Source organism: Cynara cardunculus (assembly GCF_001531365.2).
Source record: "Cynara cardunculus var. scolymus isolate 2C chromosome LG 4, CcrdV1, whole genome shotgun sequence".
Classification (NCBI taxonomy): domain Eukaryota; kingdom Viridiplantae; phylum Streptophyta; class Magnoliopsida; order Asterales; family Asteraceae; genus Cynara; species Cynara cardunculus.
In genome coordinates this window covers 7,518,646-7,545,505 of record NC_037531.1, presented here as the reverse complement: position 1 = coordinate 7,545,505, position 26,860 = coordinate 7,518,646, and the positions used below count along the sequence as shown (strand labels likewise).

Here is a 26,860-nt window from a genome sequence, read left to right as displayed (position 1 = left end):
TCTGAAATTAGTTTTTATAAACTGGACTTTTTGAATTAACTTTGCAAGCTATCTCTGTGGGAACGATAAATCTGGTACTTTTTACCATTATTACTTGTTACGAGACGACAGTAGTTCGAGGTGTATACTTGCGCCAAGTTCTATTTTTGTGTTGGAATCTAAGGTTGAATAAACCGACGAGCAAGGCTCAATGAAAACTCTTGCTGACGCTGAAGCCTCTTCTTCATGCTCAGTAAAGAAAGATGTCGCCTTTATCTCTGATGGATCTATTGAGAAACGGGTACCAAAGCAATCTTAATATCTTTTTTATTGTAGGAAGTCAAAGCCATTTGGTATCTAGATAGTTGATGTTCAAGACACATGACCAGACAAAACCCTGCTCTCAGACTATAAAAATATGAAAGAGGCCCTTCCGTGACCTTTGGAGGAAAAGGAAAAGGATATACCAAGGGCTTTGGTATATTGACTAACGGTGCAACCACCTTCAGACATGTTGCATATGTTGAAGGACTGAAGCACAATCTTCTTAGCATCAGTCAATTGTGTGATATAGATTTTACAATGAAATTTCTGAAGAATTCATATTACGTCTTCAACAAAGATGACAACCTCGCTCTTACATGTTCTTGTCAAGAGAACGTGTATGTTATCAATATGGATTTTCCTCTCACTGAGAATAGTTGTTTTCTCTCTAAAGCCTCTCAGATATCAATAGGTTATGGTACAAATGAAATTCTCATCTCAACTTCAACACGCTGAACGAGTTGTTTTGAAAAGAACTCAAGAATTTTGGCTTCTTGTATGTGCCTCTGGAGAGGAGATTCTTCATGGATATTTATATCCATTGCATTAAATGCAAGTCAGAAAGTACAAAGCACGTGGCAAGCTTTTATAGGTGAGCTTGTCATTTGTCTTCGAATATACAAGATTTTGGTTGTATATGAACAATGGTCTTTCACAATGTAGGTAAACACGTTTAGGTACAATAGAGTGACTCCGTACATGTGCTTTACTTTAAAAGGTATAGGTTTTTCCTTTGTGTGCAGGAAGATAAGACAAAAACTAATCTTGGATAATAAGATTCATTTGATCTCTGACACTGGAATAACTCTAGAGTTTCTTCAATGTTCGCTGAATCTTGAGCAGACTTCACACTTGATTGTAGACAGACTTGTTATCATTGAAAAACAGCTTCAAATCACTAACTGCTTATCTCTATCTTCAGCTTTATCTTTGACATCACTGAAGGTTCTTTTTGGTGTGAGTTTTGTCTTCTTGAAGAATACTTGTTCTTTAGAGATTTACAATATATGTTCAGCAATCACTGAACAGATTCAGTGATGATCGCTGAAACTAAATAAAACAAAAATAAGTATTTTTCGCTAGGTAAAAAAGATCATCATCAAATCACTGAAAGAGTATGGATCAACATTTATCCAATTAGGTTACAGATGGATTGTACCATTTATAGGCACTATTGGTGATATGTATCAACTGATAATGCAACATCGGCTGATAACATCTTTATCGATGATGGTTCTTGTTTTACACCTACCAATAGATGATTTGAATATAAACATTCAGATGAAGAATTGATGGAATAAATGCTGACAAGTATGGTAACTCATATCATATCAACTCACAGGTACTAAACACATAAGATATCATATAAAAAACTGTTCCTAGGGACCCTACACTATTCTATTAGTTAGTCAAACTAGAAAGAGTTCGCCTTCTTGCTGCTGATTTCCCTGCAACACCAATAAGAAGTAAGATACAAATAAGAGTTATGGCTCTAACAACTGATCAACACGTATTCACTAACAAGCACCAGATTATCCTGACCAGTGGATAGTGCCATTGACATATGGGCAAACCTTCAGTTGATGATGACGCCTGACAATCCAACAACTAAAGTATTTTGTCTTTTCTAAGACAAGGACAAAGGTACACTATCACATCAAAAGAAAAAGTTGCACTTCTATCTTAAGCTTGATAAGGACAACAAGCATAATCTGGTTGTGGTACGCATTAAATGTGACATATTTAGCAGTAAATGCATTATGGGCGTCCAGACCTCCACGTAGGAGAATTGCAACATGTTCTATGAAGAAGGAGGTAAAACAAATTTGAGAATGACGGTCTTCTGAGTATTTGGAAAGCACATGTTGATCTCTAGTTTTTATTTTGCAATAGTTTCATGTTTTGTAATGAGTCTTAGGTTTTGATAAAGATTATTAGAACTTTGAAAACATTGTATTCACTCTCCACTATGTGTTATTGTCATATTGTTTACCTTTAAGGACCAATACATATAAATTAATATATATTTATATACACAATGGTTGACCCATCCCCTTTTATTAGCCTCCCCCACCGTCGACCTCTATCACCGACAACCTCAAAATGTGAAAATATATACACATACAATATTTTTTCTAGTAGGTTTTTCAACACTTGGTCCCCTTTTTTATGAGATTTTTGATATGGAACAAACATGTAAATTGGGATTTTCAGCACATGGTCCCTTTGTATGTATGTGTGCTTCAGGCATGGAGAAAATGTTGTGCGTTGTTTGTGTGTATGATGTATGTTTGTGCCGTGGAGGAAGGGGGTGACAATCGGGAGGAGGGAAATCACCAGAGAAAGGAAAGGGGGTACAGTAGGGGTAAGGAAATGGTAGACGAGGAAGATAAACACATGCATACATACATATATATATATGCATGCATGCATACATACATACATACATACATCCATCCATCCATACATACATACATACATACACACATACATACATACATACATACACACATACATACACACATACATACGTATGTACATACATACATACATATATACATGCATACATACATACATACATGCATACATACATACATACATACATACATACATACGTACATACATACATACGTACATACATACATACGTACGTACGTACATACGTACGTACATACGTACGTACATACGTACGTACATACGTACGTACATACGTACGTACATACATACATACAGGAGGTTCACCAGAGAAGGGAAAGGAGGTCACAATAGGGTAAGGAGATGATAGATGGGGAAGGTCAACATGTGCATACATATATACATATACATACACACACATACACAAACACATATATATAGAGGAAGGTTCAAACGTGAACGCTAACTATTTAAGAAAACAAGAAAAAAGTCGTTAATGTACAAAATCATATGTGATTTTCATTAACGTCAAAAAAATGGAAGCATGCGACTTTTGAACCTGTATGATCTTGTACGTGAATATATATATATATATATATGTGTGTGTGTGTGTGTGTGTGTGTGTGTTTATGTGTGAGTGAGAATCATGTATGATTTTGTATGTGAATCATATATGATTTTGTACATTAACGACATTTTTATTATTTTCTTAAATAGTTAGCAATCTCGTTTGAACCCATCCACATATATATAGGGTACTCGTACAATGCAGCGAGATATATCTCGATTTTAGTGTTTCGTTTTTATTTATTTTTGCCTCAGTCGATGTTATAATACAGTTTTATGTGATTTTGAGAGAACATTAATGTTTTTATTTTTGAATAAAATATAAATATGAAGATATCATAAAAATTGAAAAAAATTTATTGATACTAGTATCAGGCTAACTATTTAAAATTTATCCGTTTTTTGTATATTTCTTTAATTCATTTTTTTATTTTTTATTTAATAATATAATTATTTATAAAGATAATAATTAATTATTTTGTTAGAACTCAATTGTTATTCTAATTATATTTAATATAATTATTTATAAAGATAATAATTAATTATTTTGTTAGAACTCAATGATTATTCTAATTATATTTTATATTTTTTATATTTAAAATGAGATATTTATCCTCTATTTGATTATGTTCATCTGCAATTAGTTACACAAATTCAAACATGAAGCTTTAATAAGTTGTACTTATGCACAAATTATTTGTAATCTTGAATTTTAAATAATATGCATCAATAAACAGTACTTCATGCATAAAAATGGTTTTTAAGAGTTTTTGTCAAATGCTTTATAATATAGTATAAATATATATAGTTAAGGATTGTGTATAGGATTGGATAAAACTCAATAATCGTGTCGAAAAACACTTTCTGAATACAATAATTCGACCCTGTTAGCCTTGGGTTTACGAATTTCGTATTGGGATAATTATAGAGTTCTCTTCTCATTTCCAAAGGCTGTGAAAATTGACATATATATTCTCGTTTTACATATTTAAATGAGAGATCGACGGTTATTGGCGGTTGAACAATTACAACTGTTAATGGATAAGGTTAAAAAGTAATCATAACCGAATTTAAGTTTTGGAACCAACAGATGCATCTCATCATTGAAGACATGTTTAACAATAAGCTGAAGGCTGCTGTTCAGCAACAACTGATACCTAAAGCTGATTGTTGAGTTGTGATTTAGTAAAATTCCTAAGACCACCACCAAGGGGCTCAGCCCCTTGGAACCCCGCCAAGGGTGCTGCCCCTAGGACCCCGCAAGGGGGTATGGCCTCATTGACCCCCTTTTCTCGCGATCTAAGATGATAGGGGCAACTTTTGTAAGTCTACACTCCGCACCACCTAATACTAACGTATGTTTTCCTTATCGACTTAATTGATCTCAAGTAAATCACAGTTACACCATAGGGGAGGTCCTGCGGAAAAATAGCTCGACATAAAGATGATAGATTCGAATCTACGACCAATCGGTTAACAGCCGACAGTTAACAGCCGACAACGGATCCCAAATATGTATACATATAAATACCATCGACACCATATCCATTGATAAATGTAATAGAAAGACCATACTTTTTAACGTTCCACAAAATACAAAAGTTCTATTACAAGTTCTATTAGTAGATATTGATTAAGACCATATTTTTATTTAGGGACAAAGGAGAAGCTTGCGGCGAGTTCTATAATCGGCAAGTTAGCTGACGAAGAAAAGAAGTTGAATCTTCAACAAAAGGGTAAAGTTCAGATCTCATCTTTCTTCTTCAAACACACCCATTAACCTACAACTATAAGTGGTTTTCATGGCGGCGAAGTGGTGCTGGAGATCGATTGTGGTTTTGATATGGTGGTGCGCCACCACTAGTAGTACAACGCAAGCTATCTGGTTAGACTTACCCGCTTCAGGAACCAAGTGTGTCTCTGAAGATATTCAAAACAACGTCGTTGTTCTTGCTGATTACTCCCTCGTCAATGGTCAAGAGGACGTCCCTGTTCACCCCGGCCCCACAATTTCAGTTCGGGTAAACATCGATCTGCTCTTCGATTTTTCGGCGTTACTTTACTTTATATGATCGGTGTCAAGTAGTTATTTCCAGATCTTGATCTGGTTAAGTTGGATGAATCAAATGGAAGCTGAACATTTTGATGTGGATTTGATTTAACTTGCTAATTGCACTAATTTCTAAGCAGGAAATCTTTATAGTATTTGTTGTTGATATGATTTTTTTTTTATCAGGAGTAAGTGCTTAAAAAAACTTGAATCAACGCATATCTAAATAGGATAATGTTGATTGCAGCTTGATTAGAACAAAACAAGATGTTGGTTTATTGATGATATTGTGCAACGATTGCAATTAGTGGCATAAAAGGTCATCTGTATGTGGTTTTGGATGCAATGCCAACACATGAACATTGGATGGTGGAAAAGAACCAAAAGCTTTTTAAGAATTTTGGAGGATGAGAGATCCGAAAAAAGATAACAGGAGCATGTTATGAATTGCTTGAAAGGGAAAACCATTCATGGTCTTAATTAAAAAGAATATGTCTTAATGCAACTTAAATGTTGGTCCATTGAACCGTGGCTATAATGGGAGCTTCATATCTAGAATAACTGCGTGCTTGAAGCAATCAAGTGTCAAAGCTAAGTAAATGAATGCCCTTAATACCCATATTAGAAGGAAAGAAAGAACATTGCCCTCAGTGATTTTAAGAAAAACAACATCCAAATGTCTCTAATGGAGGTTCACCCGTGATGACTCCATGCTATTCATGATTGCCAGGGGGATTAGTTGGTGTGCATAAGCTGGCCCAAAAAGTAAGGGCATGTGTTTATTATGTATGATGTCAAACATTGGTATGAAGAACCAGCTACCAGACAATTGGATGCAAGCGATACTGGAGATCATGATCTATCTTGTTAGTATGTGTTTTATTGATTTAAAGAATAGATCTGTGAAGGTTGCATAAACTAATCTGTTCCCACAACAAATCCACAATAATGAAAACCAAAGAAGTCTTAAATAAATTTTACCGTCATTGAGTGTTTTAGTTTCGATTATATAAGTAGGATCCACACACGCTTGATTTAAAATTCAGGATGTTTACATAAAGGAGCCAAATGAAGATACTACTCCCTAGAACAAGGTAAATTTTGACGTCGAATACATGGTTAAGTTAGACTTGTCCTAGATTTTGAACTTTTTAAAAAGATTCTGACGAAGAACATTAGGCTTCATAAAGTGTTACAAATTGAAAATTGTTGATGATTAATATATATATATATATATATATATCAATTTCAGATTGATAAATACTAGATTTAATATAAAAATATCAAAATTTAGCATATGAAGAGGAAAGCTTAGAGACATGAAGAAAATAACTTCAGGCCGTAACAAAGGGGAGGTTGATTGCAACATTGTTTATGATGCAAGCTTCATAATGGCAGAATGTAGTGTGTGTTATCTTCTTCATAGCTGGAGATTTTGAGTTTGTTGTTAATTTCTGTTTGTTTTAGTTTTGGAGCTTATTATGTTTTGGGTTCATTATTTTTGATGTTTAAGTATTTGGTTATTGTCCAGCTTGAGGTGTAGGAGTTTAGTCTATGTTTACTTTGCTCTATATAAAATAGTCATTTCTACAAATAGATATTGGTTTTTATTGAAGGATTAAATTAGACTGCTTTATAGTTAGCTTATACGGAGTATAATCTCTATAGATATTTTCAGTGTGGTTACATGGAATTCTAACTCTTTTTCTGCATGGGATTTGTAACAACCGTTCTTAATTCTTGCGATGCTTCACCAATATATGAATTTATGCCTGGACATTGCAAGTATAATTGCATAAATGAACTTTAAAGGATTCTTGAGTGCAAAGGATGTACCTTTATCTCAAAGTTGGAGCCTGCTTTTGGTTTCGTAGACATTTAAGTTAAGTTTTAAGTTCAATTTCGATATAACTTGTTTTAGCTATAGAAAAAACTTGATGGTAATATAAGCTAAAGAAAAAGCAACGTTTTGATACCAATGTTTTAAGAAAAAAAGTAGTAATGTCAATGTACATTTCAAGTGAACATTATTGTGTTTCAACTTTGTATTTACAAATCAAAAACTGGATTATTATTATGGAAATGGGGTAATCTTGTAATAGGAAAATTGAGAAGATATGAAATATATATAAATTTTAGGTGGACTAAAGCTTTGGTCATTAGCTAGGGGTAAGCAGTCACGTATATAGATAACTTATATATAGTTGAACACTAGAATTAGTGAATAATCGAACTTATCAGTTAAGGAAGATCTTTCTAATGGGGGGCGGAGGAACAATTATTAAAGTTCTTATGATGGACGTGATGTTTCACCTTGAACACTATTCTTGTGGATTTAATGTTAGTCAAGATCTTATTTCATTTAATGATTAATACCATAAAAATATCTTATTGAACATTAATAATTAAGCATGTTGCAGATAACATTTATGATAACGTTTATCGTGGTCACCCAACAATCTGCTAGTGGAATTTAGTATAGGTACTATAGCTCTTTTTTAATATTACATATATATATATATATATGTGTGTGTGTGTGTGTGTGTGTGTGTACATTTGCATTTTATGTATATTTGTGTGTATCTTTTTTGGGTAACTGCAGTATCCCACTGGCCGACCAAGTCCGTCGATGTGGAAGTGTGTATGATGGGAAAATATTACTTGCAGCATCCGACAAAAATAGTGCTTATGAGTTATGAGAAGCCTTACCCAACTGGTTGCCAAAGCTCCACCTAGTGGACCCCATGTGCTGTTTTGACAAATTTCTTCCTTAGACATATTTATTAAGTGGGAAACCTCAATGCCACCTATCTATATATGGGACAATCTAATTTGTTGGAAAATGTTGAAGCCTAATTCTCACACTGTAGGGAGCAACTTGAATGGCCTTTAAGTATTTTGTGTATCGCATATAGAGATGCCCAAAAGGACCAAATTTGGGGACTGGTCTAACAAGCCTGGGCCGATTTACCCTGGTTAGGACCGTTGGTTCTTAAATCAGTCCTCAATTTCTGATATAAGCCCGTTTAGGACCTGGAGTCAGCCAGGCCCGGTTAGGACCAAAGGTTGGCTTTGATTGAGCCGAAGCCTGGTTACCAAGATGGTCAGCTAACGCCCAAGCTGGTTATATTTCAAAACACCGTATCACTTTCAATTATAAAATGGCGTTAGGCTTGGTCCTTATTGTAATGGGTCTCAAGCTTGGTTCTAACTGGGCTCTGTTCCCTAACCTGGCCCAGTCGGCCCGTTTCATTGGTTTGGTTCTTTTGTGCAATCTCTAGATATTTTAGATGTAAGTAGCAGTGTTCTAGAAAGTGTAAAAACAAAGGTAGGTGGTCGAGTGGCCTTCTAGCACTTTTTTTGAACAATCAAGAAAATTTATTAATATTAAAAAAATCGATGCATACTACAAGTCTACGACAGTATAAAGTATGAATCACCTAAGCTGCATAGTCATTAACTGAAACAAGAGATTCAATAAGTGAGACCACACCAGAACTCTTCTAACATTTTAATGGCTTAAGTAGGGATCAAACACAAACTTTTGTAGTTCGTTCGAATATGTAAAATATAGTTACTTTTATATCGTAATGATCAACAATTTGAATATTTTGTTACATCAATTTCATTTGAGAATTCCCATATTTGTAAAATGCCTTACAAGACATGTCATAGAGCATCAGATAAGATAAATCATAAATCCTAGAGTAAGTAATAAATGTTAATAACCAACAAATTTAATCTACAAGGTCTCCTAACATATATTATGCAAACACATGAAGATTAAAATATTGGGAGCAAAATTGTCAGTCAACACTTTCGGAGTTCTTGGTTTCTTGATTCAAAAAAATTCCCCTCCACATTCCAAAAATTAGGCAATTCTAATGACCATGAATTTCGATTTCCGGAGTGCCACATTTTGATTTTATATTAGATCAACACAATAATTACAAGGTGAAGGTCACCTTAATTGGTTTTTGTAGAAATTGAGGGCTGAAATTTTCGTATATTGAAAGAGAATACAACAGAGGTATTTATACAGGAAAAGGGAAAACCTAAACCGACTACAACAAAGAAACTCAATCGAAGGAATCCTAGAGAATAATAAAAACTCTAAGGAAAAGATACAGTATCACTAGTAAATATTTTACAAATAAATCGGTATCTCCACTCCCCCTCAAGCTGAGTTGTAGATGTTGCGCAAAGCCAGCTTGGAATTGAATTCTTCAAAGCATGTTCTAGGAAGTGCCTTTGTTAGGATGTCAGCAATCACCTTTTTTGTAGGGATGAAGTTGAGTTGAATGACTTTTAAGTTCAGTTTTTCATATATGAAATGTCGGTCTATCTCAACATGTTCGGTCCTACTCCTATCATGATGGACCGGATTTTTGGCGATCTTTATAGCAGCTTCATTGTCGGTGTACATTATGATTGACTTGGGACATTCTGCCCTTAACTCATTCATTAGCCTTTTTATCTGCATTTCTTCACATATGTCCATATAGCTATACATGATTGCTTTGAATTAGTCTCTACCACGAAAATATAGAAGCCGACATTTTTTTGGGGTTGAAATGTATTCTGTTGGGCTGAACTTATTTTGTTAGATAGGCTAACAATTCCGCATCGCCTAATTTATTACTCTACCCACTTTAATCCTGCTTAACCTTGGAACCCTAACTAAGGAATTAGTTGCTAATCAGGGAGGGTTTTCTGATCTTAAGGTTTCTCACATAGATTTTAAAGAACAAATAGAAAAAACAAAAGAGATTCATTCTAGATAAGAATAGAAACATTTTGGCGATCGAAAGTAAAAGAAATCTTTATTAAATCTGAAACTGGGAAGTGACATCATTTTTTGTGGTTAAGAAATGTGCTTTTGGCTTTATTTAGCAATAGCATATTGACTTACATACCCTGCACATAATTACCTCATGTTATAGTTTAGGAGCATGAGATTTGAGGTTTAAAGCGCGTTTGGGGTTGATTTAAATCGTTTGTTTCAACCATGGAATTGGATTTCCCATACATATTAATTGTTTTCCAGAAATATATAATGCATGGATGTGGTAAATTTTTTTTTTTTTTGAAACTTATCGTATCAAGACACTTGTGAATGAACCAAGTGTTAAATTTTCAAAGGTAACCTCGCCATATGGAAACAATCTCCATCACCAAGAGAATATGACTCATGGTCAATTTGCATTTACAAGTACCGAATCCGGCAACTACTTGGCCTGTTTCTGGGTCGACGGGAATCATCCAGGTGGTAAGGGTCTAACAGTTAGTCTCGACTGGCGAATTGGTATTGCTGCAAAGGATTGGGAGTCTGTTGCAAAGAAAGAAAAGATCGAGGTAACTATATTTGTCTGTTTCAATGTTAATTGTAAGTATGCTGCCGTTATTTACACCTGATACTTCTCTGTAGGGTGTTGAATTCGAATTGAGAAAGCTTGAAGGTGCTGTGGAAGCCATTCATGAGAATTTGATTTATTTGAAGAACAAGTAAGTTTGTATTTATTTCTAGAATATTTTTTTGTTGCTCTTTTCACAGAATTGTTTCTTCTGTTACCGTCTCGAACTAGAGTTCACTTTTGATTTTAGAAATCAAAAGCTAAAAAATTTCCCATTGATTGTTTTCATTTTTTGAATTAAATCTTTTTAAATTGTAATTGCCTTCTTATAACCATTTAATATGGTCATGAATTTTTTTTATAACCAGCCAAAATGATACTTTTAAAGGTGAGAACATCTCCAACAGTCATTACATTTAAATCCAACAGCTTTTCCATTTGGAAATTCCAGCATTAATTATATTATTGAAACATTCAATACATCGAATAAAAAAATATTTCTCTGCTAAACATTTAATTTTAGGGTTCTCCAAATTTGAAGAGTTTCGGAGAAAGTTTTATGTTTTTTTACTGTGGTATGTGGAAACACACAGGGAAGCAGAGATGAGGGAAGTGAGCGAAAAAACGAATGGAAGGGTGGCGTGGTTTAGCATCATGTCTCTCGGCGTCTGCATTGGGGTTGCGGTTTTGCAGGTATGGTACTTGAAACGATTTTTCCACAAGAAGAAACTTATCTGAAAACTATACATTTAGACCACACTGCTAGCTTCAGAGATATATATTTTGAGATGTGGAGAGACCTGTGAAAAATGGTACAATTGTTGTATTATTATTTACACTATATTAAATTTTCAAGCAGGCTGCATTCCAGTTTCTTTTTAGCCTCTTTCTCAACTGCATTATTTCCATTGAAATGGTTTATAATTGTTATGATGCTTAATAGGAAAAAGCTATTATCAAATGAAAGAAGTTTTTGCCAATTTACTTCATATCTGGACCATTTTGCCATTGTTATGGCATGATGTTATGTTTAGCCCATTATGCAAAATGTGTGGGGGAATGTTACATTTTGGCCTGAAATGCAGGGTTCATGGGTAAATAGTGATTGAAACATGAGTTATAAGTAGAGATGCACCAAAAAGCATCGGTCCAAACCCTGCCTGAAAAAGCCTGGTCCTAGTAAGCCGAACGCCAGGCTAAAAAGCCCAATCAAACGAAGTATGTTTTTCAAGCCCATATAAAGCCCGACTTTTTTGAATTGAAACCGGTGATAATGACGTCTTTCACATTTTCGACCAGAAAAGATGAAAACCCTACAGGGCCTACCAATATTTACAACCACATCGAGAGACCCTAAGTGACCAATGCTAGTCCATGGGACTTCTCTTATCTCTATAAGTCATCATTTCAAGTCTTTTCAAGGTCATTGGGGATTTTCTTGACTGTTATCTGAACCAGGGTCTCATGGGATTAGTCGAGATGTGCGCAAGCTAGTCTAGACACCTATTATTACCAAAAAAAGATCTCGTCACTCACTACCAAATCTTTTTGAGACGAGCCAAGATCAAATCGATATTGCTATCTTCTTGAAGGCATTTGCTATTAGATTGCTAAATCATCTTGAAATTACTTAAAATATTGTTCAAGTAATTCAAGCATGGATAAATATTTTTGAAACTATCCCACTAAATTATCTCATAGGATTAAATCTTGTTCAAGTATTAATACAGGAAGGCTTTACATAATGAGTAGCGTATGTAGTCTATTATGTATAGAGACATAATCCATGCAGATGATACCGATCTATTATACTAAACGTAACATGTCGCGATAAACATGGCATTGGTTATCATATCAGTGTCATCTAGTGATGGCCAAAAACCGGTCCCGGGCCAAGAAAATACATTTATTTATAAATTATTTGAATTTTCGGGCCGGGCCGGGCCGGTCCATAGCTGGTCCCGGTCCCAAGAAACTACCAAAAACCCTAACCGGTCCTGGTTTTCGGTCCCATAACCTGTCCTTACCGGTTCCGGTCCCGGGCTGGGCCAGGCCGATTTGGTAGAATTAGCCAATTTTAATCACTTTGGTGGCGGTAATGTATTGTTAAATGTCATTCATCGTCTATATTGGTTTGAGCTATGACTTCAAAAGTCAAAAGTGCACAAGTTCAAATCCAATGAGAAATAAAAATTCTCTTGTGGTCACAGAGGTTCAAATGCGGTGACTCCGAGTTACCCACAAAGCAGGTGATCACCTTGAATTAATCGGTTCGCATAACGGGTTAAATATCCAAGTTAATAAAAAAAAAGTTGCTTATATGTTATGTTGGGATCTTCATATACATTTTACACCTTTTATTTTTTGTAGTCATTAGTTATAGTTTAATCGTTTTCGTAACTTATAAATGGCTGAAGTTAAAAAGAGTTTGTATACGTGAACACGAAAACAGAAAAATATAGATACAAGTGATCATCGTTCTCCTCTTTGTTCTGGTGTCAACCCTCCTTTCCCGCAACTTGGGCAACTCCTTAGCCCAAAACCTTGACAATCATAACATCTGTATCAAATAATTAAGATTTTATTAGAAGAAAAAACAGTTTGATTTTAATATTATCTCTCTCACACACACTTACACACACACATATATATATATATATATATATATATATATATACATACATATATATACATACATATATATATATATAGGGGCCTAATCAAATGAGAACTAATTAGTTTGTGGTAACTGTGAGAACCAATATTAACCACAAATCAATAGATAAATTAGGAAATTTATAATTTTGGCAATTTTAATTTTGAATTAAAATTTTAATGCAAGGATATTTTTGGTATTTTACAACTTTTCTCCCTCCTTTCTTCTCTCTCCGGCCACCGTCCTCCGGCCGCCATCCGCCGGCTACCGTCCGCCGGCCATCATCCTCCGGTGATACTACAATGGTATCACAATGCATCATATATGTTCTTGGGTATCACATTGATGTCGTTTGTGTGGTCGATCGAAGATGTAACACAGTGGTATCACTATGCATCTTATATATGATTAGGTATCACAATGTATCTTTTGTTTAAAAAAAAATTATTTTTAGGTATCATAGTGGTATCACCGGAGGACGGTGGCCGGAGGCCGGAGAACGGTGGCCGGAGGCCGGAGAACGGTGGCCGGAGAGAGAAGAGAGGAGATAGGAGAGTTTTAAAATACCAAAAATATCCTTGCATTAAGATTTTAATTTAAAATTACCAAATTTATAAATTTTCTAATTTATCTATTGATTTGTGGTTAATATTGGTTCTCACAGTTACCACAAACAACTCAATTCTCCCTTTTATATATATATATATATATATATATATATATATATATATATATATATATATATATATATATATAACCATGATAATCAAACCATAGTATCTATGATGATGGTACTATAACGATAAACCTCAAAATAATATGCGTGGCATATTGAATATTGTAATATAAAACAAGAGAAAAATAAGCGCATATTAACTCACTTCCAACGCTCAAATATATTCCCATTCTTCTTGTTTTTTCCCGTTCCCTGTTACAAGAAAACACGACTCATCCTTATTAAGCATTTTTAATGAAAAATAATCTTAACGATTAATACGTTTTTTTTAATACTTGGTTCCTAACTACTTCCCAAACGTAATTTTGAAAAACGGTTATTTCTTTGACACAATGAAGGAAACATATTGCGTGTCTGTGCAATCAGAGGGAACACAATATAACTTTATAAGTACAAAATCAGATCTATCAGTAAATATAACAACTTCTTAGGAAATTATAATTAATTTTTTTTCGTTTGAGATTCAAAATGAAGTTTTTAAAAGTAATAAGAAACGAATATTTTCGTTTTTTTAAGTTAATAAAGAGAGCTGGGGTTATAGTTGAAGCCACCAAAGCTGATCTCGACTGTGATCCCTGGCCTGGGGCTGACACTAAGCTAGTGAACTGCCGTCCAAGGTGAAGGTTCTAAGATTTCTGCCYTTTGAACTCTCAATTAGAAAGACTTGTTGAAACCCGCTTTTGATCGCATGTGAGGAGTCGAGATTTCTTGTCTTACTGCTTGGGTTAGTGTCGGCCCTTGTCCACCTCACTTAATTTGCCAAAAGAGTGATTGTTTTGAATATTTCAAGTTTTTCTTTAATTGAAACTGTAATATTTTTTTTGATCAAGCTGGATATCCAACCTGTTATGCGAGCCGACTAATCCCAGAACGACCACCTGCTTTGCTTTGCAGGTAGCCCAGAGTCATCGCATTTGAACCTCTGTGGCCACAAGGGAATTTTTATTCCTTCTTGAATTTGAACATGAGACCTTCAGGTACTCTTGACCTTTGGAGCTCATGCTCAAACCAATCAGACACCATTTTTATGGTTAAAAAAAAACTGTAATATTTTTTGTATATTGAAATATGCAAATAATATTCTATTTATAATAATATGGAGATAAAGAAAGAGACCTTGCATCCACCACAGTCTATGGCACCTTGCCCACCACATGTTTCACATTTCTTGAAAATCTGCAAAATATTCCAAACCCAAAAATTTAACGTCAATCATGGATCAAAATCTTCATTTAAAATGGAACCAAATTATCAATTTCATTCATTTTTAAAGAATATAAATTTGGTCACATGATCACTTCAAACACAGTATTACATTTTTTATTAATCTGGATATCCAATCCGCTATGGGTTCTTCGGACGCCTACCTACTTTGCGGGGTAGTCCGGAGTCATAACATTTAAACCTCCGTGGTCACAAGGAGATTTTTGTTCCTTCTTGGATTTGAACCTAGAACCTCCAGACACTTTTGATATTCGGAGTTCAAGCTCAAACCAATCAAACAGTTTGTGGTTCAAAACAGAAGTTTTTAATTATTGGAATAAAAATTAAAAGATAACGGATTTTCTATAACTTACAGAGTTAAGTGGAAAACCATTGGATTTGGAAGCATGAGATGTTATGCTGCTTCCCCTTTGAAGATTAATGGAAGCAGGATTGAATTTTGGTTGGGGATAAATTTGTGAACAATGGAAAAACAGGCCATGAGAACCCATTTTCTTGCTTATTTTATTTTATGTGAAAAAAGTTGATGAATTATTTGGTTTTAAATACCATTGACATGAAAGTGGATAATGAACTTATGGTTCAAAGTTGCCCATCTCCATACACCATACATCATACATCATACATCATACATCATACATCATACTTAGATCTTTTGTTGTTCCACAAAGATTTATTTGTGTAATTACATTCAAATGAAACTTTTTTTTATGAAACAAAACTTCTAAAATCATTATGAAAAATCAACCTTTAAAATTCTTATTTTGAAAATCTAAATAAAACCAATTTTGTTTTATCATTCTTATTTTGAAAGAAACAAATGGGTTAGGTTCTGGTAAGAATGAGAGTTAAGGTGAGAAGCATAAAGATATCCACCCTTGGATGCATACTAGGATGAGATGCATCAGATCAAACCCCACATCAAGTGTAGTTTATAGGTGGGTTTGAGATTAAAGATGATCAAGGTTTAGATCCCCTCTCATGCTTCCCATTTAACTCTCCTTTTTTTAAAATGAGATTTTCGATAGTTGACTTGAATCAAATCAAATTTAGTTCTATTTTATTGCAAGTTTTCTTAATGAATTAATGGTTAAACCAAATACGTATCCAAATCACTCTCCAAAAGTGGAAAACCATCTTTATAAACAATCATTCACCATATACATTCATTAATCAAAATCATGATGCTTTACAAAGTCAACTATGTACAGAATGGTCAACTGTTGTTTATAAAGTTTTTTCTTCAATTGTGGAAGAAGGAAGAAAATGGTGGTTTAAACCTCATTAAGCAGCAGCAGCCTGTCGTTCTCCGATCATCCACCTTGTCAAGTGAGTTGGGTCGATGGCCAAAGCGGTGAATGTTTTGGGACAAATCCCGAGATCCGCTCCAATGAGTTCGTACTCCATCACCGCTGCTTCCATCTCCGCTTCCACACTCCCATCCTCCATGGATTCTACTGCTACCGAATGAAGAACCTCACCATAATGCTTCTCTTTATCACTGTCGTTTTGAAACGGTTCCATCACAGGGCTCTGTTTGTTGCAATATCAAATCATACCATAAATTATTAGATTAAATCCATCCAAATAAAATTAAAAAGTTCGGTAAAGTTGTTGCTATTATAGTTAAATATCTAAAATACTCTTCAACGGTATAAAATAAGGGAATCTCATGGGTCGGATCATTACTAATGATTACAACGGACAAATAGGTAATTTTAGCTTAAATGTTACTACCTTCATCTCAAAATAAGTGTCTACATTTCTACTTTCAAAAGTAGATGTCTACTTTCCAATTCTACCATTAATTATCGGATGGACAAATTGTTACTCCTTCTGAGGGTAAAATTGTCATTTAGTTAGTTAAAAAGTATAATAATTACGCATTTCTAAAACCGTGTCTTTTTCATTGTGAACATTTATTATGGGACGGAAGGAGTAATATAGAAGGAAATATTATCAAGTCTCTTGGACCCCGTGGTCGTGGTTCGAGATTTGCTGTTAACAGGGTGTATGAATTTCTAACAGGCAAAATATGTTATTTGTGTAGTCACTTAGCCTCTCTCCTTTTAACTTCCTCATACCATAAATATTTTTCTTGCTCAACAAAAAGCTAACATCACATAAAATAACTAATAAAATCGCTTGTCGCCAAACTCCATGTCCCGTCCGTGTCCACCAATCATGTGAAGACACATGGTTAGTTTATGGAAGAGAGAGATTAAAAAGATGAATTAAATAAACGTATACTAGATAAAGTAATTATGTCTTCACATGATTGGTGCGACACGGATGGGACACAGAGTTTGGGGACGGGTTATATTTATTTTTTAAACGACTTCCATTATACACCCTAAGATCTGCCAAAACCACTAACAATGGAGCCTCCATGTAAGGCAACTTTTGGTTCCCAAAGCCTTTTTTGTCCCACTCCCACCAAAGGTGGAACAGTGAATTTTTGTCATGTCCCATGTCATGTCAAACGTGGGACAGTGAGTTTTATCCAGTTTAATGTACCAAACGCAGCCAAAGAAAACTCAACTTGTGAATAAAAGGAAGCCTCTAAAATCATAACACTAATAAAATCTTGAACATCAATCCAGTATTATGTGACTGATCAGGTTAACTTAGTATCAACATGAATGTAAGTATGCAAGACTGACCTAATGTTAGGGGTTTATTGATAGGTACCAGCATAATTTCTTGACAAAAGAATTTTACCATGAGGAAGTAGAAAGGTAAAAAATATTTACCTGACAAAACTGAGCATAATGTCTATATACCTCACTGGTTTCATCTTGCTCAGCAAGCAATGTACCTCCATACCATCCATTCGCTTCATCTATTGAAGTCATTGCAAGATATCTACAATAAACACAAGACATGACACATTATTACAAAAGGAGATTGAAATTGTCTAAAGAGATTTACGATGCAAAAGATGACGTCTCTTCTCCTAATTCCACTTCCACACAAGGGAGCTCACCTGCTGAAACTAGCAGCTATATGTTTGATGAAAATAAACCAAGTTTCATTGATAAAAAGTACAGAGAACAAAAACTATGAATTAAGATAAATTGAAGATGTTAGACCTATAGGAGAGTGAAACATGAATACCTTCGAAATACATCCTCTTCATTAGTGTCAATAGCCGAAGAAATCCAATTGGGGTCACATAAGTCATCAAATTTCTTCTCATCTTCACGTCCTCTGATGGCCAGTTCATCTGCTGCAACTTTGGGTATAGAATTACTTTCTTCAAACTTCTTGTGGCCAAAAAGCCAGTTTGGGCTTCTAAGTTGTATTTCTCTGCAATTACCTACCATGGTTTAGTAAATGAATATAAAATGCCAATGCAAGTGGCAAAGCTAGCTGCATAAAGCAATTCATTAGATTTCTATTTGAAGCAATGAAAACGACAAAAACAACCAAAGTCAGATTTATTGTAATGGGAGTTTTTCATGTATACATGCATGGCTAGTTATGGAACTACATGGAAGAGGAACATCAGAAAGGTAGAGTACAATTCAGGAAGAAAGCTCAGATGCTGCTTTTACTAAGGTGCTTTAACATGTAAAGTATACTTGCTTCAGAAACTTAATGAGTTGATCACATAAATATTAAACCTTAGACTGGATCCACCCATCAGAATTCACTGTCCACATCTTCAAATATCCCTATAGATCCACAACCTTTGTGGAAACACAAACCATAATCAAAAGTATGAACTCCAATCACCATTTGTAATAATACTTGACTCAAAATTTAGAGGTGTGAGATTAGATTTCCTATTAACCTACAGTTCACGTTTGTGGCATACATATTGATCAAGCTGCTCATATAATCAACTATAGCAGGAGTTTAATGATGTATGACCAAGCATGGCACGACTTGAAAGTGATCCATTTATGGCCCACGGCAAGATGCATTCCACTTTCCAAAACAAGGATGACAGAGAACGCATGTACATCATAACGACTCTTTCTAAAGCGACACTAAGATAGGAAGTTCGCAACAAAAAAAACACTAACCAAGTTTATAAACAGAAGGTATAGTCTTTCATAATTGACCAACCACAAACAAATGAACAATAGCAACTGAAGTGTCACATAATTAGAAAAATAAATTATTTTACTAGTTTAGAGTGAAAGCAAACCAAAAAGAAAAGTATACACATGCACATGAGATTTTGTGACGGTCATACAAATATGGAGTGGCTGATGACAAGGCCCTGATGCTTATGCATCAATGAAGATGGTTTGATCTATACCGATTGGAGCCTGTGGGTATAATAGTTGGACAACATTAAAAAGTAACATGATGCTGGTAGAACAGAATGGTTTTCGATGCATCTTAAGTTCTATAGATAGACATTCTGTTGTCCAGCCACCCATTTGTTGCATAGCAAGGTTAATGAAAGTATGAAACATAAAGAGTCTATAATCAAGTGGCAAGATCATTTATCCTCACCTTTGCTAAAGAAGCAATAGGGGATATCTTTACCATTCCAAAACCTAATAAGGGAGTCGTTCAAGGTTGAATGATCCTTCCCCGTCCTCAGCCCCAAGTTGAGGATTGCTAATAGTTGGGTTTTTGTTATGCTATGTGTATAGGATCGTGTTTCATTAACACTATTTCATTGTTTTTTGCTTACTAGCCCATCTTGTGCATCATGTATGAAATGCATTCACTCAGTAGCAAATCAATTCTAGAAATCCTAGATAATACAAAAAGCAAGCAAAGTTTTAGGAGATACTTACACAGCATCAGGTGCCATTCCAGAATTGCCAGGTTTGTGATCCGGTTCGCTACAAAGCCTTACATTCTTTATTGCACCACTAGTCCGTTCTATTAATTTGGAAAATGATGTCAACTTGATCCGTGAAAAGTCCTCTTTGCATGCTGCAATAGGTGTCAGAGTGCGCCCCATACCTACAGGTTCAGCATCAGTTGGTGAACTGCAAACACAATGTACAAAACGTAAGATTGGTAGACTAGAGGCCCAAAAAGCAAGAGGAGCAAGTCATAGGGATCAGAAAACTCTAATGAAAGATGAAAAAGTTGGGAGAAACTTAAGATGCATATGCTTCTGGAAGGAGAACATTGTCCATAAGCACACATAACTTGGTAGCATAGAAAACGTTTTCAATTATTTATGCATCAAAGATGGAAACTATATCCATACTTGTAACAATTTGAGTTTTCATTATGATAACAGCTTTTGATGATGATCCACATATTTGTTTTACAGCTATAGGAGCAATATCATAAGATTGGAAACCTATTTGTAAGCAAGGAGTCAGGACTTCATCTAATCTGAGGCTGGGGAGATGCTGCTGTACATGAAATTACCTTTTTGAAAATTCAATACCTAAAGTCATATATAAAGTGCTGCCTCTTGAAATTCATATTTAATTTTTGAAGATTATCTCTCCTTTCCATCGTATGCAGAACGGCTACATATGAGCTCCAACTAAAGAATGAGTCTAAGAAGATAGAATTGCATTAAATTAGAAGCCTTGGATGTATTACGCTTGATCAAGGTTCTAAAGTCTGTCATGGTGCGTCATGATGTCTTATGCGTCTCCGCCGTTACGGTAAGTCCTAGAGCATTTGTGTAAGACGCAACTCATGCCATGGCTGAGGCGCACCATGGCGCGCTGCAGCATTCCTTTTTACAGTGCATGATTTTTTCAAAAATAATTATTTTTTTAAATTCTTTTTAGCTTTGTGTTTTTACACTCTTAACTTCAGATTTTACACTTACATATTTACCTAATCAGATCACTCACAGTTTCATTGATTCACACACATCATCGGCTCACGGTTAAAACGAAGTTCTAGAACCCTTCCAAGTTCTATTTTGAATATTTGATCAAAGACTTCTTATATAATACTAATTAATATATACGATTTTCTTCTTCTAATATGAATATAATTTTTTTAATATCATTATAGCATCGAAAAATAAATAGAAAACTGATGTAGGATAAATGTGCCATCGTCTAAAAGATATGACGATAGAGATAGAGATATAAATAGAGATAAACATATTAGAGATAGATTAGAACTGATATCTCTCATAGTTATCTACTTGTAACTCATCCCTATATAAAGGGTCTATGATTAATGAGATTTACATATTTCATTCTCTCTATTTTATTTTTGTTCTATTTGTTTTTCCTTTAACACGTTGTCAGCAAGTTGCTCGTTGCTTATCTGCCACTTCATCAATCAATTCTTCTACAACTACTGTAATTCAAGTAAGCATTTTTATATTGAAGCAAGTTAGATCCATAGACATAACACATTGATTTGAGGTAACTTTAATTATTTAATCTTATGTTCATTAATTATATGATAAATGAAATATGTGGCCTAATGTTTGATGACACAACTTGTGAATTCATGATATGATATTGAGTTTTTTTTAATAAATGGTTGCTTATGTGGGAAAAAATTAATTATGAGGTTTACTTTCTTTGAAGAATTGCGTGATCAATTTGTGATCAATTTTTTTGATTTGTTTTTCTATTGTTGGTGATGGTATTCACCGCTTCATATTTTTTTGGGGGGGGGGGGGGGGGCAAAAATCAAATGAAAAAACAAAATTATTTTTATATGGGTTGATATTACTATTTAGTGGGTATATACATGATTGTATTATTATTATTATTATTATTATTATCCTTTTTTTTACTATAATTATTACCATTGTTACAATTATATCCATTGGATTTAGAGTAAATTAATAAAGAAAAAGATGAAAAATCACATGTCTAGTCCCTAAGAAAATGGTATTTGAAAAAATGATTACATTGTTATAACTACTTAGAAATTGCTTAATTAAGGACAATTATAGTTTCCAAAACCATAATCAGATAATATTTATCCAAAATAAAAATTATGTACAACCACTATTGTTGTTGGCTTATGATATGCATTGAGTGGTTAAATTGTTTTTATTTAATTATTAAGTTAATTAATTATTTTATTGATACTATTTTCCTATTCGATTATTAATATGAATAATTATCTTATATTCTATTAATTTGTTGTAAATCCAATACCTAATTACTTATCAAGTTAGAGTTGTTTATTTTCTTTTATGAAATTGTTTAGTTTTTGGTAAGTACCATAATGATCATATTCTATGAATATTCATAATATTTAAATGTTCATTTTGATTATGAGTTCCTACTCATAATTTTTTATTTTATAAACAATTTTCGGAAGTTATACTTCCAACCCCCATATATTTTGGTCTTCTACCAAAAAGTTAAATTCGACTTTATGCCAAAACCAATACTTATTTGGCCTGATGACAAAATCTCTCAAAATCCCATTAATGTATTAAAACATTGTAGTTGGCTTCATATGCCAAACTGATAATCCTTTTGGCTTCTTGCCAAAAGCTCCAAAAATGCCATTATGTTATTAAATTATCCGCATTTGATCTCATCTCTTGGCCTCATGCTAAAATCATTAACATTATATATTTTATAAATGATTAATCACAAGATATCGAAAGGATTTTGTCAAACGGGTGTAAGTAGTCCTAAGGTTTGTAGGGACTTAAATAATCCATGTGATTCCCTACTACCCGGAAATCTAATAGATTGGGTGATTTATTTTCTAAAATTAAAATACTGATAAAGTATTATCAACAAAAATCTACAAACATGCAAAAATCAAATATTGTTATGATAATGAAATTTCATGCATAAACTAATAATTATGAACCATAATTCATTGTCTTAAAGAAAATCATATATTTGCCATTATTATGACCATAAGATATGTTAAGGAAAACAAGAGCAAATATGTAAAAACCATCAAATCTTATTGACCCTAAAAACTGACTGTTAAGGTACAAGTAAAATTTTGAGACAACACATCAGTCACAACCTCCAGAGAGAATACTGTTAACTAGAAACCCCCAAGAACAGTGGGACTCCCCACAAAGAAAATCGGGAATATTTATTACCATATACTTACCAAACTAATCATATAGTGAAGTGAAACCCACTCGATTACTAGAAGGTGACTGATTTCAACAAAGAAATGTTGTGTCTCAAAATGCATCTCAACCTTCGTGGCAAGGAACTTACAAAAGATGACATGATTCATAACATCATTCTCATCTTTCATATATCAACAATCATACTAATGAACTAGTATAAGTTGGAATATAACCTTTAGACAAACTCATCGACCTATTGCAAGTGGTTGAGAGACAGAACAAGGTTCCTTTGGATTACAACACTAGACATGTTGGGACAAAGAAAATTCCCGATGTCAATACTAAAAGTGTTAGGTGGAAACAACTCCAAAGAATCGTAAGTTAAAGACAATTACTCACACGTGGCATCTATGTATCACATGGACGAGACTGTTGCAAGAGTCGAGGTCATGGCAATAGTTGGGAAGAATTTTCCAATCCTTGGATCAGAGATGCAACTATTGCCCAATTGATAACAACATCAAAATACATCAATTACTGCTCATTTCGAAAAGAGAAAAAGTTGAAAATGAAGTATATCATATGTAAAGATTTGTTGAGTATATTGAAATTTATCTTACCTGTCAAATTAATTTCACTTGCATATATAAACCTGCATAACTATTGTAGATGTAAAGGAATACGTCAAAACAAATACAAAATCCTCAATATTCTTCGTTTCATATAAGAATGTATCGAGGATAACTATAGTATTTTCTTTGTGGGACCTCCCACACAATTCTAAGAAAATAAACTATTATTCATTGAATTAACTATCTATAATTCCTCCAACCAAATATTTTGATGATGGATGGTCTCTTTCTTGTTGGTACAAGATTAATATTCACTAAAACACTACACTAACAGGAACCTTGTTAAGATATTTGTATCAATTGGTATTATGAGAATGGAAATGAGTATATGTATATTAACTCTAATGATATGAAAAGGAACATATATTAGAGGAATAAATGTGTCAAACTAGTGGATTATTTAGGTCATTGAATCATAATTTGTCGCCAATAAAGGACTTTGAGACAATAACACATACATGTTTCAATATGACCACCTGGGACATCATGGTCATATGACATAATGATCCATATGTTGCAAAATACACATCGACACATTCTCTTTCGAGTGAAATGCAAAATGAGGCAATTAACAAAATTGCAACTTCTTCTACAGCACAAGAAGCAACATCACCATCATAATATGCCCTCTCCAATACCTAAAACTTTTGTAAACCCTGATCCTTAGCCAAGACATGAATGAGACCATCCTAAAAGCTAAGAATATAATACAAAAATATTCCATTCTTACAATGAATACAAGGTGATATTTATGGACAAACATCTAGAATGCAGACCATTGAAGTACTTTATGGTTTTGGTTTCGACACGATGAATGCATGTCATATTATTGTCCACATGAAATGTTGCACTCCTAGCACTAGCTATGCGTTTAAGGCCTCACCACCCTGATTATCTCATCAAGTCTACATGACTTGGAATGCTGGAGAATTTACATCATAATAATTTGATGATTATTGCATATGTATTGAAATTGATCTATTACATCTTATACCCCTATGTGTATACATAAAAATGGTCTTGTGGAAGTTGTCATCAAAAGGATATAGATGGGCACCAATTTACTTACATCTGTGGGGTTATGCAATATTACATGCAGCTTTACTTATACGTTTTTAGACCCACCAATCTCATGTGTACCGGTTGGTAACTGGATTTAAGCCTGATAGTTTAGGGTTAAACGTCCCCAAACAAGGGCACACCGCCACTGGAAAGCACGTTGCAATCACACATGGTGGAGGTGTGATTGAGGTCATGGCTCCCAAAAGGAAATAGGGGAAGCTTTCGATAGATACTCACCTAAAGAAAGAGAAGAGTAAGGCATAACCATTTATCATCAATACATAAACCTCTCATGAGATTGTCTATGATTAAAACTATGTCTATGAATCATTACTGGAGGACGCTTCGAAGTTAATACTGACTTCAGAGATCAAAGAAATCTCAAATGAATTATGAGAATGCATATGAGTCGATGGACAAATCATATATCATTGATGATATATTCCCATATATTGTTGCTCATGAGATGATAGAGCACGATGACATCGAACCATGCTCAATTGAAGAATGTCAACAAAGAGCAATTTGACCTGAATGAAAAGACGCAATCCAGGAGAATTATATTATTTGACAAATGAATAGGTATTTTGTCTGTTAGTGCTAACCCACTAAGTGTAAAGCATGTAGGACAAAGATAAATCATTTGTCAAAAAGCGTAATGAGACTAATTAAGTCATAATGTATAATAAGGCTTTCCTTTGGCGCAAGATTTCTCACACGCCCTGGATTGAAGATGAACGGTATAACATTCTGCTAATTAATTAACTTAGTAGTTTCCAAAGGACTTGAAATGCAGCTCATAGATGTGGTTATTACATATCTCTATGGGGATCTAGATTCAGAGATGTATTGAAGTGCTTGATGGATTTACATTATCCAAATGAATTAACTCTAGACCATGGAGTATGTTTGCAATAAAATTGAAACGCTCACTTTATAACTTAAAACAATCTAAGCGGATGTGGTATGTCCGCCTAAGTGAATACTTGATTGGGAAGAGATATAAGAATGATGAACTGTGCCCCTACGTTTTTTAAGAGAAACCATAATCTACTTGAAATCTGAATTTGAGAGGAAAGATCTTGGGAAAACTTGGTTCTGTCTAGCTATTGGAGCTCGGACACCAAGTTTGTGGAATATTAATCCACCGATTTGCATATGTCCAAAAATGATCAGGTGATTTAATATGGACAAAGCGCATACGGCTAGCACTCCCATGATCGGTCAAAGTGTTGGATATAAGAAAAAATCTATTTTGTCTAAAGGATGATGACGAAGAGATGTTGGGAGTTGGAAATCCCTATCTAAGTACTTTGCACAATACACTTGACCGTATATTGTATTTCTTAGTTAACTTGTAGCTAGATTTAGCCCATCGCCAACGCAACGTCATTAGAATGATATCAAATTGATCTTTTAGAACCACTGACGTGGGATTATACTTTCCCTATAAAGAGAAAGATGAGATTGATAATGGAATTTTCAATACCTACTTAGATAATGAGCAGCAAAAGTACTAGCCCTTACAGAAAAAAACACAAAACAATGTCTCAATATGTCTTTGCTGATATTAGGTGTCTGCCGACCCATGCAAAGGTCATTCCTAAAATGGACAAGGAATTACCATAGGGAATACACTGATTACTTGGAAGTAAACTAAGCAAACCCTTATAGCTACCTTATCGAACTATTCCAAGAATATTACTGTTAGGTCAAACGCTACACACGCAATACGCACAACCCAAAAAACAAGAGAAGAACACAAGAATTTACGTGGTTCACACGATCAGATTGATCGTGCTAGTCCACGGGGGCAACTAGGTTTTTCTTTATTTAGGTAGCTAGTCCACGGGGGCAACTAGGTTTTTCTTTATTTAGGTGCTACCATGTTTACAAGT

At 34.2% G+C, this 26,860-nt stretch overlaps 3 protein-coding genes across 5 annotated transcripts in view; 1 reads left to right on the top strand and 2 right to left on the bottom strand.

Annotated features, from left to right (window-relative positions):
• Positions 1–4,906: 4,906 nt before the first annotated feature.
• On the top strand, positions 4,907–11,570 carry LOC112511593 (transmembrane emp24 domain-containing protein p24delta3-like). The gene is made up of 4 exons (XM_025117275.1): positions 4,907–5,306; positions 10,478–10,690; positions 10,764–10,840; positions 11,283–11,570. Exons 1-4 carry the CDS (start codon positions 5,088–5,090, stop codon positions 11,425–11,427), a joined length of 654 nt encoding a protein of 217 aa, XP_024973043.1. The 5' UTR covers positions 4,907–5,087; the 3' UTR covers positions 11,428–11,570.
• Positions 11,571–13,069: 1,499 nt separating this feature from the next.
• On the bottom strand, positions 13,070–15,821 carry LOC112511618 (protein PHOTOSYSTEM I ASSEMBLY 2, chloroplastic). Its single transcript, XM_025117311.1, has 4 exons — positions 15,659–15,821; positions 15,198–15,257; positions 14,227–14,273; positions 13,070–13,249 (listed from the first exon to the last, which is right to left on the bottom strand). Exons 1-4 carry the CDS (start codon positions 15,794–15,796, stop codon positions 13,162–13,164), a joined length of 333 nt encoding a protein of 110 aa, XP_024973079.1. The 5' UTR covers positions 15,797–15,821; the 3' UTR covers positions 13,070–13,161.
• A 587-nt stretch (positions 15,822–16,408) lies between these two features.
• LOC112511765 (phosphoinositide phosphatase SAC1) overlaps positions 16,409–26,860 on the bottom strand; it is a 29,713-nt gene continuing 19,261 nt past the window's right edge. For 2 of the 3 annotated variants that reach the window (XM_025117503.1, XM_025117505.1), the window contains exons 12-15: positions 20,066–20,263; positions 18,423–18,614; positions 18,059–18,170; positions 16,409–16,838 (exon numbers count right to left, since the gene is read on the bottom strand). In XM_025117503.1, the coding sequence (XP_024973271.1) occupies positions 16,590–16,838; positions 18,059–18,170; positions 18,423–18,614; positions 20,066–20,263 (751 nt within the window). In that variant the 3' untranslated portion in view covers positions 16,409–16,589. Of the gene's footprint in view, positions 16,839–18,058; positions 18,171–18,422; positions 18,625–20,065; positions 20,264–26,860 lie in introns of those variants that run through there. The other variant, XM_025117504.1, reaches the window with a different exon arrangement.

Coding starts and splice junctions, on each gene's coding strand:
- LOC112511618 (XM_025117311.1), bottom strand. CDS start 15,796: ATGGGTTCTCATGGCCTGTTTTTCCATTGTTCACAAATTTATCCCCAA. Junction 15,258..15,658: donor ATGGTTTTCCACTTAACTCT/GTAAGTTATAGA, acceptor AATATTTTGCAG/ATTTTCAAGAAATGTGAAAC. Junction 14,274..15,197: donor TAGACTGTGGTGGATGCAAG/GTCTCTTTCTTT, acceptor TTCTTGTAACAG/GGAACGGGAAAAAACAAGAA.
- LOC112511593 (XM_025117275.1), top strand. CDS start 5,088: ATGGCGGCGAAGTGGTGCTGGAGATCGATTGTGGTTTTGATATGGTGG. Junction 5,307..10,477: donor GCCCCACAATTTCAGTTCGG/GTAAACATCGAT, acceptor AAATTTTCAAAG/GTAACCTCGCCATATGGAAA. Junction 10,691..10,763: donor CAAAGAAAGAAAAGATCGAG/GTAACTATATTT, acceptor ACTTCTCTGTAG/GGTGTTGAATTCGAATTGAG.